At 46.1% G+C, this 15,360-nt stretch overlaps 1 protein-coding gene across 21 annotated transcripts in view; it reads right to left on the bottom strand.

The window, feature by feature from the left end:
* ADPRM (ADP-ribose/CDP-alcohol diphosphatase, manganese dependent) overlaps positions 1-15,360 on the bottom strand; it is a 384,694-nt gene that overhangs the window by 299,305 nt on the left and 70,029 nt on the right. For 14 of the 21 annotated variants that reach the window (XR_009499606.1, XR_009499605.1, XR_009499607.1 and 11 more), the window contains exon 4: positions 9,033-9,136. The exons of 2 other annotated variants lie outside the window; for them this stretch is intronic. Coding sequence is in view for 7 of the 19 variants with exons in the window: in XM_059907757.1 (XP_059763740.1) it covers positions 9,033-9,136 (104 nt within the window). In the remaining 12 variants the exon portion in view is untranslated. Of the gene's footprint in view, positions 1-428; positions 481-9,032; positions 9,159-14,423; positions 14,448-15,360 lie in introns of those variants that run through there. 5 more of the 21 variants (XM_059907760.1, XM_059907762.1, XM_059907759.1 and 2 more) reach the window with 3 other exon arrangements.

The raw sequence follows: 15,360 nt of genomic DNA, 5'->3' as shown, positions 1-15,360 counted from the left end.
CCTGCAGGGTGGGCACCGGACCACTGCTTTGGAGAATGCATGCAGAATAAATCTGTGATAAAAAGGAGGGGGCGAAGTGAATGCAATTCCAGCTGACGACCTGCTGGCCTTTGCATGAACCCCGTGGGAGAAAAAGGAGGTCCACAAAGGAGGGCTTTCTAGAATTTAGCTTCAACCATCTGGAGACCCCAGTTAAGAGCTGGAACTGAGAAGGCACACTTAGGCAATGCATGTGCAAAGTCGGGGTGTTCCCTCAGAGGCGAGGCTTGGTCCACAACTCAGTATCTGCCAGGACAGGACAGTATCTCAGGGACCCCCGACGGCACAAGCACCAAATTCAATCTCAAAGATGATGAGAGCAGCATTCCATCAACTGGATGCAGATCACCTGGGGATCACATAAATGCAGACTCCAATTCAGTTGTCCAGGGCGGGGCCGGGGACTCTGCATTTCTAACAAGCACCCAGGCAGTACCACTGCTGCATTAAAAAAAAAGAAAGTGTCCTTAAGACAATCCAAAGAGTGAGGATCTTGAACAACCCTGTCATTTTAGAGATGGGGACACTGAAGCCTGCAGGTGAAGTGAGTTTCCCAAGTTCAAGCAGCTGCAGAGCAGCAGGTCCAGGACCGGGGCCCAGGGCTCCAGGCTGCCGGTCCAGCCCTCCTCCCCGTCCCCGCCCACCCCATGAGCTGCTGACGGGTTCTTCTGAGCCCTGCTGAGCCTTGGGCAGCACGAGCGAGTGAGCAGGGCAGTGGCCAGGGCAGGTGAGGCAGCTCACACTGCAGGTGAGTCATGAACCGGCGTGCCTCGCTTCAACCTGGCTGTGCCGTGTGCCCGTGAACGTGGTCCTGACCAGGCTTCCATGCTGCTCTGTGTCACTGCAGATTCCAGAGCCATGAGCCCATGAGCACGCATCATGCAAGGCAAGTAGGGTGGAGAGGGAGGAGGAAACAGGAGAGGCCGTGTTTCCACCAGGCAGAGCCACGTGGAACTGGGCTAGGTCTGATCTGGGCTCGTCCTCGCAGTGGGCTGGGCTTGGGGAGCCTCCTACCACTCTCAGGGCCATCTCCTCGGCCCCTGCTCCTATCTGTTCTCTTGAACGAAAACTGGATTTTTTCAGTGACCTGACTCAGTCAGCTCCGCCACTTACAAGCTGAGTGACATTACAGAGGATCCTCACCTATTAGGGGATAATAATAATGACATCACAATCATAGGACCTAATGTGATTCAGCACTGGCTTTCTGAGACTCACAACCTCCTGAATGTAAATACCTTACAGTGTATTGTTCCTCCTTTGTAGAAGTCAAAACAGAGTGCTGTGAAGTTTAGGTCATCTCCTCAGACGCCTAATGATTCCAGGACTACAGGACCTGTCATTTATAAAGCTATTTACAGTCAAGTCTGCCGCTAATAATCAAGTCTACACTTCACACAACCTCATCCCCACACTCTACCGCAGAGACGACCCACCAGGACCCACAAAGCCAGGCAGATGGGCATTCTAGGGGGAACGGTGGGTTCACCCCGGCTCTGCAGCCCACCCCCAATCAATAGCCTTAAAGCTCCGCCGATTCAACTCATCCCTTGGTGAAATTACAGTGTCGTGGAGGAGGTTGATCAGAAGCTAAGTCCTCCAAGGTGGAGGCCAGCTCGGAAATGTATTTGCATGAAGGACCAAAGAGCCCTCTGGGTAAAGACCAACCCTCAGGGAAAAGAGAGTCAGGCTGACAAGGGTGGCCCGGTAACAGATACTTAACACAGGCATGCTTGGCTTCTTGCATCTCCCAACAACCCTTGTTTGTTCTCAGGGAAGAAGGGCTATAAGAAGGATTAGGCCAGTTTGGGGTGAAACTGTATGAGATACCGGGGTCCATACGTTGTCACTTGGACACACCCAGCACAGACTCGGGTTGCGCTGGTTCCTGGTAGACACAATGATATCTGGCAGAAAAGTGACACAGGAGGTGCTGATAGCTGACTGGACTTGCTGGCGAGCTGAACTGGCTCTTCGAAGATCCCCAAAGTTTCTTGCCAGGTCAGACACACAAGGGGGCGAGGGGCCGGCTGGGAAAACGCAGATAACAGTAAATCACTCCTTGTCGGGGACACTTAGGTGAAAGGTGCAGACAGCTGGAAACCGCAAACCAGCCTGGGAATGGCAGGTGTCCCTGGGTGAGAAGTGCGTGTACTTCTCACTCCGACGACTAAGCGTGGCAGGCCTGGGGTAGCTGTGTCTGCCTTCCCACCACCACACGGCCTCCTCCCTTCCTTCATTCCTTCACTCAGCACAGATTCACCTCTGGCCTCACTTCTCCTGGATCCCAAAGGCTGCCCCGACGGGGAGATCCCGGCTCCCTGGTTCAAGGACAGCAGACCTTGTCCACTGTCACATGGAGTCCTGGCCAGGCTGTACCGGCCCCAGGCGGCTCTATCAGCTCTGAGGGACCTCGCATCCTGGCCAGCCCGTACTGTCCCGAATCACCTGCCACTAGTGTCCCTTGCCGGCCAGGGGCTGGTTTTTTCCTCTTGTTTCTTCTGCATTTCAGTTTTCAAGAAATTTAAGTTTCCCATTGTTTCAGAAGAAAGTCAGGAGTGGGAAGCTGCTGGAGGAAAAAGGAGAGAAGAGGCAGGAGAAAACTCGGGGGGCGGGGAGGGGAAGGGTGGAAGGCACTGAGGAAGTGAGATGGTGGAAGGAGATGAAAGGAAGGCTGGGCTGGGGAAAGGTGAGAGGAGAGCTACGGGAGACAGAAGCTGAGACGGGAGAAAGTGGGGAAGAGTGTCTCCCACGGTGTGCTTCGTGAACCAGGAGTAGCAGCTCCTCACCTGGAGCCGCGCTCTACCTGCAAATTCTGCCTCTCACCCCAGACCTCCTCAGCCAGAAAATCTGGGGCTTTTAAAAGTCTTCCCAGTAACGGGGGTGCGCACTACAGCTTGAGAATCACTGGGCTGAATCGTTCTATTGTTTACTTAAGCAGGCATGCTGCCCCTTGATCCTGGATTCCAGTGTTTTTTTGAACTTCTGCCTGGGGCACGGTGACTCGGAAGAGTCCTAATGTGACTCTCCCTAATGTGACCCTCACACACACCACCTCTTGGCCTAATGACCTCCTGATTCCGCAGAGATGGGAAGAAACGGCTGTAACATCCTCCTTCTCCTCCATTCACTCTCACCGTACCACTGGAACCACCAGCCTCTGGCAGCTCTAGACTGTGCAGCTTTTTCCTGGGAGGTTTTGGGGCCTGGACAGAACTCTAAGGCGCCCCTGATCCTTTGTTACTCCCCAACCTATTCAACATCAAGGACCGCCTTTATTATTTTTCTCCCATTTCTCCCATATTGTCTGGAAATATGTTGTCTGCCAAAGAGACTAATCATTAAGGAATAATTAATTCAGTTCCCCATGATTTATTAATCAAACACATCCATAACTGGGTTTGCAAAAAGCAGAAAACAGATGTATCATGGTTTCCATTAGAGTTTTTGAAACATTTAAAACAATGCATTACAACTACCGTGAACCCCTGGGCGTCTGGGGAAGAACAGATGAAACCAGAGATTCCAGATCTCAGCTGCCGGGGTGAACAAAGGTCGTATGAGGAAAGGGAAAACAATAAGCAAAACGTTTACAGGCTCCTGCCGCTCTCCCTGCACCCAGCCCACTCAGGACTTGGCCCCTTCCAGGAACTCTATCCTCCCTCTGGTTCTGGTTTTCTCCAAAGGGCATGTCACAGACTCACCGACAAGGCCAGTCCTAACCCAGTGAGGCCCGCGGGCCAGCGGCTGCTGCCCCCGCCCCCCTCCTGCCCTGCCCCCCTTACCAGACCCCACCTCTTCCTCCTGCAAACACAGGAGGTGGTTTTCAGTCTCCACCATTAAACACACCGGCGCCCCCAAAAGATGCCAGGCTAACGGGGGGGGGGGAGGGGGGAAGGGGCACGGTCCACAGCGCGATTCTAGGTGCTAGAGAAATGATGGCTGCCATTTCTGCCCACGGAGCCCCCGTCCAGACACAAACGCGTGGGAGAGTGGAGCTGCATCCCTCGTCCCCTCCAGTGACTAAGGCTTTGCTACTGCTTTGGCTGGATGGGCCTGCCTCTCGTTGCTCAGGACACCTGTCAATCACGGCATCTCAAGGCAGAGGAGAGAAGGAACGGGACTGGGCAAGGAGCTAGGAGAGGCCTGCCGCGAACAAGAAGTTTCTCGGCAACTTCTTTCTATCTTTAAAATCGGTATGAATGCTGCCATTTTATTCCGCGATACATTTGTGCTTGTTCACTGCTTTGAAGATGTTCCCAAATCTTCAAATACGATGGGCGTCGTTTTCCCCGTGGGTTTGCTCTTCCCGGCACAAGGACACGGACCCCAGGGGGCCAAGCAGCCAGGTGGGAAGGACCTGTCACTGGCAGCAGTTCTTTCCCTTGAGGCTCCAGGCCAGTCCTGGCTGGACGTCTGCCAGTTCCGCCGGCAGACAAGCGGGCAAGCCCAGCCGCGTCCAGACATCCCAACTGCACACCAGGAAGCACCACTCTCGTCCAGGCTCCGTGTTCCCACCTGAGAAAGCTGAGGCCCCAGCACGCTAAGTGACTCAGCCAAGGCCACAGCACCTGTCACCGGCAGAGCCTGAACACGCATTTTCTGAGTCCTGCCTACTGCCCTTTCTGCCATCCCCTTCTTCCTCTCTAGGTGAGGACAAAGGGCTGGCGGTGAGACAAGGGCCGTCTCAAGGACGAGCACCTGGTCAGCAAGCCAGGTGGACCAGACTGCGTTCGAGGGAACTGTCCTGTGCCTCTCCTGTAAAACGGGAACGTTACTGCCAGCAGGAGACACGCCAGAGGACTGTGTGAGACGTGCGCTGGGGAACAGACATGAGGGCTTCGGAAAAGCGTGAACAAACTGGGGGGTGGCTCTTGATCCCGTGCTGGGGAGGCTTGCCTGAGGCTTTGTTCCCTCCACACGTGTCCCTCCTCTCGGCCTGTCTGCAGCAGCCCAGCACACACATGGGCTGAAGTGTGGGGAGCTGACCCTGAAATAGTGATGGCCGGCCTGCCACATGGACCACGTCCCCCCATCGCGCCTCCAAAGCCGACAGAAGGCGTCACTCAAGGCTCGTGTGACTGGGCCGCCGGGCCCGCCGTGGCCTCCACCCGGGGCCACAGGCGCCACCACCAACCCACTGAAGCTGGTTCCTGACAGGAAACCCCCTCATCATTCTTATCACCTACAGTTTATATGAGCCAGTTGTCAGGGGTCAATGATGCGGGCGAACTAAGACCAGCCACCACGAGGGATGGACACCTACAGCCCACGCGCCCCACGCCCTGTGCCACAAGTGATTCAGACTGGAAAGAGCCCCGATTAATAACAAGCTTACTAATCAATGTCGTTCTGCAGGAAATCTATACTACTTAATACTATAAACTATAATATTTCCACTGTCCTTCATGCCAAATCCCTCTTGGCCTACTTGACTGGGTGAAGGTCTTCATGCTTTTCATATGTAACTTTTTAAATGAGTTTGGTAGATCTGGTACTGAACAGAAAAAAAAAAAAAAACCAAACAACCTTGTTTCCCCATAAACCACTAAGCTTACAAAGAGAACTCAGAGAAGGTCTAGAGATGGAATTTAAAGTGTGAAAGCAAGAAAGGGTAAATGAAGAGGAGGATTGCTTGGAATGGGCAGTTAAATGCTTCCAACCTGAACCAAACAAGCCAGTGGAGTGGCCTGAGGCTGTGTGCTTGCTACTTACCTCATCCACAGATCCAGCTCCGTGTTATAGATAGCTTTACACTTGAAGAGTTTTTTGAATGTGCTGGACGAGAGCAGATGGGAGGGGGTGGAAGTGAGGGAAGTAGAAAGGGAACCAGATGAGAAATTCAGAGTCCTACCCGCCCGCCCACTACCACCACACACACTTCCAATGCCCTGAATCTTGGAGGCGGGGTTAGAGTCGCACAAGAGACAGCCACACACGGTACTCCAGCGATGGAGCTTTACTTGGGAGTGTAGTCTAGGAGTGGGCATAATATAAAACACCACAGTTTGATGGTAAACCCCCCGAAGTAGAAAGTTAATAGCTGATCTGACCCTCATGCAAAGTGTAATGCGAAGTTTCCCCTCATTCTTGCAAACACACACACACTCACACTAATACTCACACTCACCTGTGGTCCCTCTCCCCTCGCTGGTGATCCTCCACCTGTCTCTACCTTCAGCTGAGGTAAAGACAGCTTTGGACTAGAAGTCAGACCTGGGTTCTAGTTTTAACTCTGCAATTTGCTGGCCAAATGGCTTTGTCGCTAAACCTCCCTTGGAGACTCCAATTTCATCTGTAAAATGGGCTCTTGTAACCATCAAGTGAGATACATACAGTAATAGCCAAAGAGGAAGGCAAATAAGCACATGAAAAATGTTCAACATCATTATCCATTAACAGGCAAATTAAACCCACAATGAAATATCCCTACGCACATATTCAGGTAACTAAAATTTAAAAGATTGACCTCACCAAATGCTGGCAAGGATGTGGCATAACTGTAACTCTCATGCATTGCTGAGGGGAATGTAAAATGGTGTAACCACTTTGGAAAACAGTTTGGCTGCTTCTTAAGTAAAACAAACATCTATCATGTGATCCAGTCACTCTAGTCCTAGGTATTTACCCAAGGGAAAGAACGTATACATCTGTACAAAGACTTGTACACAGATGTTTATAGCAGCTTTATTTGTAATAGTCAAAATTGGAAACAACTGGGGCTTCCCTGGTGGCACAGTGATTAAGAATCCGCCTGCCAGTGCAGGGGACACGGGTTCGAGCCCTGGTCCAGGAAGATCCCACATGCCGCGGAGCAACTAAGCCCGTGCGCCACAACTACTGAGACTGCGCTCTAGAGGCTGCGAGCCACAACTACTGAAGCCCGCGTGCCTAGAGCCCGTGCTCCCAACAAGAGAAGCCATGGCCATGAGAAGCCCGTGCACTGCAACGAAGAGTAGCCCCCGCTCGCGGCAACCAGAGAAACGCCTGCGTGCAGCAACGAAGACCCAACACAGCCAAAAATAAAATAAATAAAATAAAATAAATAAATTTATTAAAAAAGAAAAAAAAATTCTATGCTAAAATTGGAAACAACTGAATATCCATCAATCCTTCAACAGGTGAGTAGATATACAAATTGTTGCATATCCACACAAGGGACTAGTACTACTCGGCAATAATGAATTATTTTTTTATTGGAGTATAATTGCTTTACAATGTTGTGCTAGTTTCTGTCATACAATGAAGTGAATCAGCTATACGTATACCTATATCCCCTCCCTCTTGAACCTCCCTCCCACCCCATCCCCCCATCCCACTCATCTAGGTCGTCACAGAGCACTGAGCTGAGCTCCCTGTGCTATACAGCAGGTTCCCGCTAGCTATCTGTTTTACACATGGTAGTGTAGATATGTCAATCCTAATCTCCCAATTCGTCCCACGCTCCCCTTCCCCCACTGTGTCTACATGTCTGTTCTCTACATCTACACCTCTATTCCTGCCCTGTAAATAGGTTCAACTGTACCATTTTTCTAGATTCCACATATATGCATTAATATACGATATTTGTTTTTCTCTTTCAGGCTTACTTCACTCTGTATGACAGACTCTAGGTCCATCTGCATCTCTACAAATGACCCAATTTCGTTCCTTTTTATGGCTGAGTAATATTCCATTGTATATATATACCACATCTTCTTTATCCATTCATCAGTAATGAATTATTGATACAGCCAATGACAAGGATGAATCTCTAGATGATAATGCTGAGGGAAAGAAGCCTAATGTAGGGACTTCCCTGGTGGCACAGTGGATAAGACTCTATACTCCCGATGCAGGGGGCCCAGGTTCAATCCCTGGTCAGGCAACTAGATCCCACATGCATGCCTCAACTAAGAGTTCGCATGCCACAACTAAGGAGCCTGTGTGCCGCAACTAAGGAGCTGGCGAGCCACAACTAAGGAGCCTGAGAGCTGCAACTAAGGAGCCCACCTGCCGGAACTAAGACCTGGTGCAACCAAATAATAAATAAATAAATAAATAAATAAATATTTAAAAAAAAAAAAAAAAGAAGAAGCCTGATGTAAAAGAGCACACATTGTATGTTTCCCTCTATACAAAACTCAAGAAAATGAAAACTAAGCTATAGGAACAGAAAACAGTTCCCTGGAGGCAGGGCGGGAGGGAAGGGAGTTGGACAGGGAGAGAGGGATTTCAAAATTTAGCACAGGGATTAAGAGACTAGCTGCTTATTTTACTCCCCATTCCAGATTCTGTAGCAGATATTACCAACTGACCACAGTGCTTTCCCGCATATACAGGCATGTACCACACCCACTGATGTTTGTCCTGAGTCCTTCTCCTTGGGTCTGCCATCAGATGACTGAGCCCTTGGGCTAGTCCGTACTTCTGGCATTCATTTCTTCATCCTCTCTGCCAAAAGGTCAAATTTATCTGCCCAAAGGCTCAGTCCAGCTTGGGAAATGTATGGGAAATATACCACTTCCCCCATCTTGCTCACCACCCCTTGCTGTAGCTCTGCTTTCTGTAGTCCCAGCCTCCTAGAGCAAAGGCACTGCCACGGGGGCATGATGGTCACAGTGGACTGCAGGGATAACAAAACTGACATGAGGGCAAAACAGACTGTGGGGGCTGTTTCTGGGGAGAGGCAGTACAACTCCTTTGGTGCGCCCCGTAATGGCAGGGGTCTCTGTCCATCTGGTTCTTTGATATATTCCAAACACCTAGAACAATGGTTGGCACATAGTAGATACTCAATAAGTACTCACTGAAAGAATGAATGATAAACATTCTAAATTCTTCTTCTTTCTCTTTTTCCCATCAAAAGACCATGTGTTTTTCCATTGATTTCTAGCTGTTTTTCCACTGAGAGCAGAGATCAATCTAGTATCACTTGTTCACAGCCTACTATTGCATTGCAAAGGATTTCAAGTCAGAGCCTGGCAAATCTGGAGCCCCTAGAGGCGTCTTACCTGAAACATTAGGTTGTAGCAGTAGCGGGAGGCAGGAGGGGTTTGAACAGAAAGTGCCAGACCTCTGGGTCCCAGGCAGGTCCACGGATGCTGCACACTGACTTCTGGGGAGAAAGATCCATAGATCTTTGAATTTCGTTAAAGAGTGTTAGTGTTGTGTTTTTGTGATTATGGGTATGACATGAAAATTAAACTACATTAGTGTTGTTCATAGATTTTGGAGAACTAAGGCAGGGAGAAAAATTTATGAAAACTCATTTTAGCTGCATAATGCTAATTACCTATTTACACGAGCTACTTACCATTAATGCATAATTACTCTATACACAAAGAAATTGCACATACATTACATCTATGTCAGATGGATTCCGAGGCTTTATTTGAAACACTGTGAAGGATTTGGTCTCCTAAATGGCTTAAGCATTTGCCCGTGACTTTAAGAAGATTTGCCTCGTGCATTTCAAATCCCAGCCGACATTAGGATCACTTGGGGAGGTTTTAAAAAAAAGCCAATGAAAAATAACATGATATTTGGGATTTGTTTAAAATGATCCAACACAGAAAAGGGGGTGGGGAGCAGGAAAGATGAAACAAAATTGATGAAACGCAGATAATCATTAGAGCTGACTGATGGAGGTTCATTTATACAATTACCTCTATTTTATGTATGTTTTAGAATTACCTCAATAGAAAGATATGTGGGGAATTTCTTTGCACAGCTGTGAGAGGACAGAATACACTGACGCAGACCTGGGGATACGGATGTTTCAGTTACTGGACACTTCCATCTCCATTAGCACATTTGCTTTCCCTGCCACCAAAATAATTCCTACTTGAACAATTCTCGGTGGTTCTATCTTCTATCTATCTCTCTGTCTCTCTATGTATCTATCTATGTATCTCTCTATCTATCTCTCTATCTCTATCTATCTATCTATCACTCCCTAGACCAATTCAATCAGAACGTCTGACAGAGGGGTCCCACACATATTCTAAAGTATCCAGATGACTATAATGTGTGGCCAGGGTTGAGAAACACCAGGAAGGGAAAGTTTCTGAGGGCAAAGCTCAGGTCAAATTTTTTTTTAATTAAATAAGCTGCTTTGACATGTCTATGAGAGCGCGGACTACACACAGGGAGGCCTGGGTGGCAATAATAATCACCACCAGTTACGAAGTTTCTCGTATGTGTCACTGGGTGAGTTCCTTTATGTACATAAACTCATGTACTCTCCACAGCTACCTTATAAAGAAACTGAGGCTGGAAGAGAAGTAATTGTCCCAGAGTCAATGGCTCCTATGTGGCTGAGCTGGGATTCAATCCCTATCAATCAAAACTCTTTCTGCTCCAGCTTCTCTGAGGGTCGAAACAGAGGAGTTAAGAGGTCCATGGCTCTTAAACCACCACCCATCTGTCAACCCATCCTCTGTTTATTTGTCTCCGCAGCCTCCCTGGATAGCTTATGTTCTCACTCTTCTAACCTACATTCCAGCTAAAGTGACTCCTTTCACCCTGCTTCTCCAAGTTTCCCCATGTCTGCTTACAAATGTTCAAAACCCTTACAAAATGATAGTATTCTGTTGCCCACACCCACTTTGGGTGGATCTATAAAAATCTGTCCTGGAAACGGTTTTCCTTTACTTAAAAAACATGTCACCACGTTCCATGTGTCATGTTTATAGCCACATATTTGGTCAGGTCTCAGAGCAGTGTGACAACAAACCAACAGAGCTAAGTAACCAAAATTAATTCCAAAATAACTCAAGTTCCTGATGGCATGTTTAATGTCCATAGGTGTAAGACATAAGGTGACTACAATACAAGGGGAAAGGGCAAAGGTACCGAATTGTGAGATGGTGTCTACATTCTACTGGAAGTGGTGCAATATTGATTCTAAGTAAACTGAGAAGACAAAAAATAAAAGAGAACAAAGAGAAACAAATAATAAAATGGTAGCCCTAAATCCAAGACACAGATTAAAAGAGATTGTGCCAATGGATTTTTTAAAATTATTATAAGTTGCCTATAAGAAACTCACTTTAAAGATAATATTGGTATGTTAAAAGTAAATAAATGGAAAAAGATATATCATGCAAACTAACCAAAAGAAAGTTGGAGTGGCTATATTAATAACAGACAAAGCAGACTTCAGAGCAAAGAAAATTACCAGGGATAAAGAGGGACATTACATAATTATAAGAGGGTCAATTCACCAGAAGGCAGAACAATCATAAATGTATATACACCTAATAACAGATGCAAAAACTTATGGAACTGAAGGGAGAAATAGAAATAGACTAATTCACAATTTGTTAGGAGACTTCAGCTCCTCACTCAGTATTTGATAGAACCAACAGAGAGAAAACCATCAAGGTTTCAACTATAAACTATATGGTTCTTCAGTCCTATCAGAACTGATAAACCATAAAACAATGGACTCTAACTGACCTTTATAGAACATTCCAGTCAACAACAGCAGAATATACATTCCTTTCAAGTGCACATGGAACATTCACAAAAATGTCTATGACAGATCACATGCTGGGTCATTGAACAAATCTTAAATTTAAATGAATTGAAATCATACAATATATGTTCTCTGATTATAATGTAATTAAATTTGAAATCAATAATAGAAAGAAAAATTTCCACCCAGGGGACTGCCCTGGAGGTGCAGTGGTTAAGAATCCGCCTGCCAATGCAAGGGACAAGGGTTTGAGCCCCAGTCCGGGAAGATCCCACATGCTGCGGAGCAACTAAGCCCGTGCACCACAACTACTGAGCCTGCGAGCCACAACTACTGAGCCCGTGTGCCACAACGACTGAAGCCCATGTGCCTAGAGCCTGTGCTCTGCACCAAGAGAAGCCACCGCAATGAGAAGCCCACGCACCGCAACGAAGAGTAGCCCCTGCTCGCCGCAACTAGAGAAAGCCCACACACAGCAACAAAGACCCAATGCAGCCAAAAATAAATTAATTAATTAAAATAAATAAATAAAACTAGATAGCTTAAAATATATTAAAAAAAAAAAATTTCCACCCAGAAGTAGAAGAGAGAGAGAGAAAGGGCCTGAGAAAATATTTGAAGAGATAATAGCTGAAAATGTCCCTAACATGGGAAAGGAAATACTCAAGTCTAGGAAGCACAGAGAGTCCCATACAGGATAAACCTAAGGAGGAACATGCTGAGAAAAATCTCCAAACACTTGGAAATCAAACAATACGCTGCTAAATAATTCATGGGCCAAACAGGAAGTCTCAAGGAAAATTAGAAAATATTTTGAAGTGAACAACAAATACAACCTATTTGTGCAATATGGTTGAAGTAAGGATTAGAGGGAAATTAATAGCTTTAAATGCTTACATTTGAAAATAAAGAATAGCTCTCATGAGCATAGATGTAAAAATCCTCAATAAAATATAAGCAAGTTGAATCCAGCAATATATAAGAAGAACAATATACCACGACCAAGTAAAGTTTATCCCAGGAATGTAAGGCAGGTTAGACAAAAAGTACTTAGACATGGCAGCAAAAGACTGATTCATTCTTAAAGATTTATAAGTTGGACTTCATCAAAATTAAAAACCAGAAAAGGTTTTTGTTTGTTTGGTTGGTTTTTTGGCAGCGAAAACTGCAAAAGATACTGTTAAACAAATGAAAAGAGAAACTACAGCCTGGGAAAAAAGATTTTCAAATCACATATCCAACAAAATTCTTGTATCCAGAATATATGAAGAATTTAATATATACAGAATTCTCAAAATTCAGTAATAAGAAAATAACCCAATTTGAAAACGGCCAAAAGAGTTGAACAGACACTTCACCGAAGTTCACCATATGGTAGTAAATATGTTCAACATCAATAAGCCTGAGAAAAATGCAAATTAAAGCCACCCCAAGACACCACGACATACTTATTAGAATGACTAAAATGAGAAATGCTGACAGCACCAAGTACTAGCAAGGATGCTGAAAAGCTGGAACGCTCATTCACCGCTGGTGGAAATGGAAAGCAGTCCAAGCCACTCTGAAAAGCAGTTCCACAACTTCTTTCTTTTTTAAATTGAAATATAGTCGACTTACAATATTATGTTAGTTTCAGGCACAGCAAAGTAATTCAGTTATATATACATTTCAGAATATTTTCCATTATAGGTCGTTACAAGATACTGAATATTGTTCCCTATGTTATACAGTAAATCCTTGCTGATTGTCTATTTTATATACAGTAGCGTGTATACGTTAACCCCATACTCCTAATTTATCCTCGCCACTCCCCTTCCCCTTTGGTAACAATAAGTTTGTTTTCTGTGTTTGATAACTTCTTATACAGTTAAACACACACTTAGCAGATGACCCATGAATCCCACTCCTGAATATTTTCCTCAACAAAAGTGGAAAGTTATGTTCACACAAAACCATAAATCTTTAGAGCAGCTCTACTCATAATTGCCCCAAACTGGAAGCCGCCCGAATGTCCTTTAAGTAGTGATTCAATAAGCAAACTGTGGTACATCCACACAGTGAAATACTACTCAGCAAAAAAAGGAACATGTTACAGACACAGCTTGGCTACATCTGAGAGGTACTGTGATGAGTGAAAGAAGCCAGTCTGAAAGGTTACAGACTGTGTGATTGTAGAACACGCAGGAAAAGACAAATCCAGTGTGATGGAGAAGAGATCAGTGCTTAGCAGGGTTAGAGTTGGGGTGAGGGTATGGCTTCAAAGGGATAGCTCGAGAGAGGGTTTCGGGGTGATGGAACAGCTCTGTATCCTGATTGTGGTGGTGGTTATACAAATCTACTCATGGGTTAAAAGTCATAGAACTGTACTTCCCCCCACCCAGATGTCAACTTTATGTATGTTGATTTACAAAATAAAATAAATGAAAAATTCAAGTTCTTTGCGTTTTGTATTTCCCAACTCTGTCAAAGGGTCTACACTTGTGGGTCACAGCAAAACTTCTTTGAAATCTCCTTTCTCTCCCATCTATTCACACATTCCAGCTGTTTCTACACCTCCCTCACTCTACACTCGCAAACCTCCCCAGCTGGTGCTAAGGGGGATCAGGGGAATGTGAGTCTCCCCCACTCTTCAAGCTACCCCTCAGTCTTTAACATTGGCAGTAGACATGTCCAATGTCAAGTACAGTTTCACATTCCCCACTCCCAAGCATTTTGGCACCCCGAAGCTATTCCCACATGGAAATTCTGGAGCAGGTTACTGCCCCCAGACCTCCCTTCTCTCCCTTTGCTTCCCAGTCTGCATTACAAAGTTCAAAAGAATCCTTCTAGTAAGGGAGGGCCTGCAATGACAGTGGGGAGACAAAATGGGCGAGGCCAGCATCCTCCTCAGGTGACAAGGAGAAGGCAGAGTTTGGAAACTCACCTTCAAGTAGCCACACGTGCATCCAAATGAGTTCTTTGAAATGGCCAAACTGGGAAGCTGTAGACTTGATATAATCGCGCTGCTGTCATGGCCCAAAACATTTCTGGAATTTTTAATAGCCTCCAAGCCAGTGTGTGCTGCCCAAGGACTCCAACACTAACAGTGAAGGTTTTAGCCCTTTATACGTGTTAAATGTATATTTTAATCCTCACAGCAACTCTGTGAGGTAGGATCCCATTTTAGAGATGAGAAAAATAAGGCACAAAAGTTTAAGTAACTTGATCAGGTTTTCAGGGCTAGCAGTGGCTGTGGTAGAGGCTGGCTTGAACCCAGATGATCGAGCCCCAGAACCCATATTCTTAATGACTAAGCTAGGCCACCTACATGTACTTCAATTTCTTTATTTTGTACAAATTGTTGGATTTTTTTTTACCCCAAGTTGTATCGGTCTATGTTTTCCAATTGAATTTTAGTTATTTCTAAAAAGTAACCTATCCTCCAAAGAAAATTGCCTACACAATAAACTCAAAAGAATTTGTTGCAGGCTCTGGAAGTGGCTCCCGAGAGAGTTTCCCAACTGCTTGAGTAATGGCAGACTTCCAGGATGACATATTCTACCCAAGTCCCCAGAGTGACATCGCTGGAGCTGGTAAGTTGGTTAAAAATCGCCCACCACACTCCTGTAGAGTCATACCTCAAAGCAAGCTGGCACCTGTGTGGCAAGTGAGGTGTGCAGCTTCCAAAATCCTGCACTCCCTTCCTTCTCAAGGGTACTCAGTGAGTGTGAGACGGCACCTCAAATCCTAACTGCTCTCCCTGCCTCACATGTGGGTGATTAACAACTTCTGCCCCGCCCAGTTTACCCCAGACGAGGAATAATATTTCTGCCCAATGTCTTGGGTGAGCTCAAGCTTTGGGGTAGGAGTAAGGGGGTGAA

The sequence above is a fragment of the Balaenoptera ricei genome, chromosome 20 (assembly GCF_028023285.1).
Source record: "Balaenoptera ricei isolate mBalRic1 chromosome 20, mBalRic1.hap2, whole genome shotgun sequence".
NCBI classification, from domain to species: Eukaryota; Metazoa; Chordata; class Mammalia; order Artiodactyla; family Balaenopteridae; genus Balaenoptera; species Balaenoptera ricei.
This window is presented reverse-complemented; position numbering and strand designations above follow the sequence as displayed.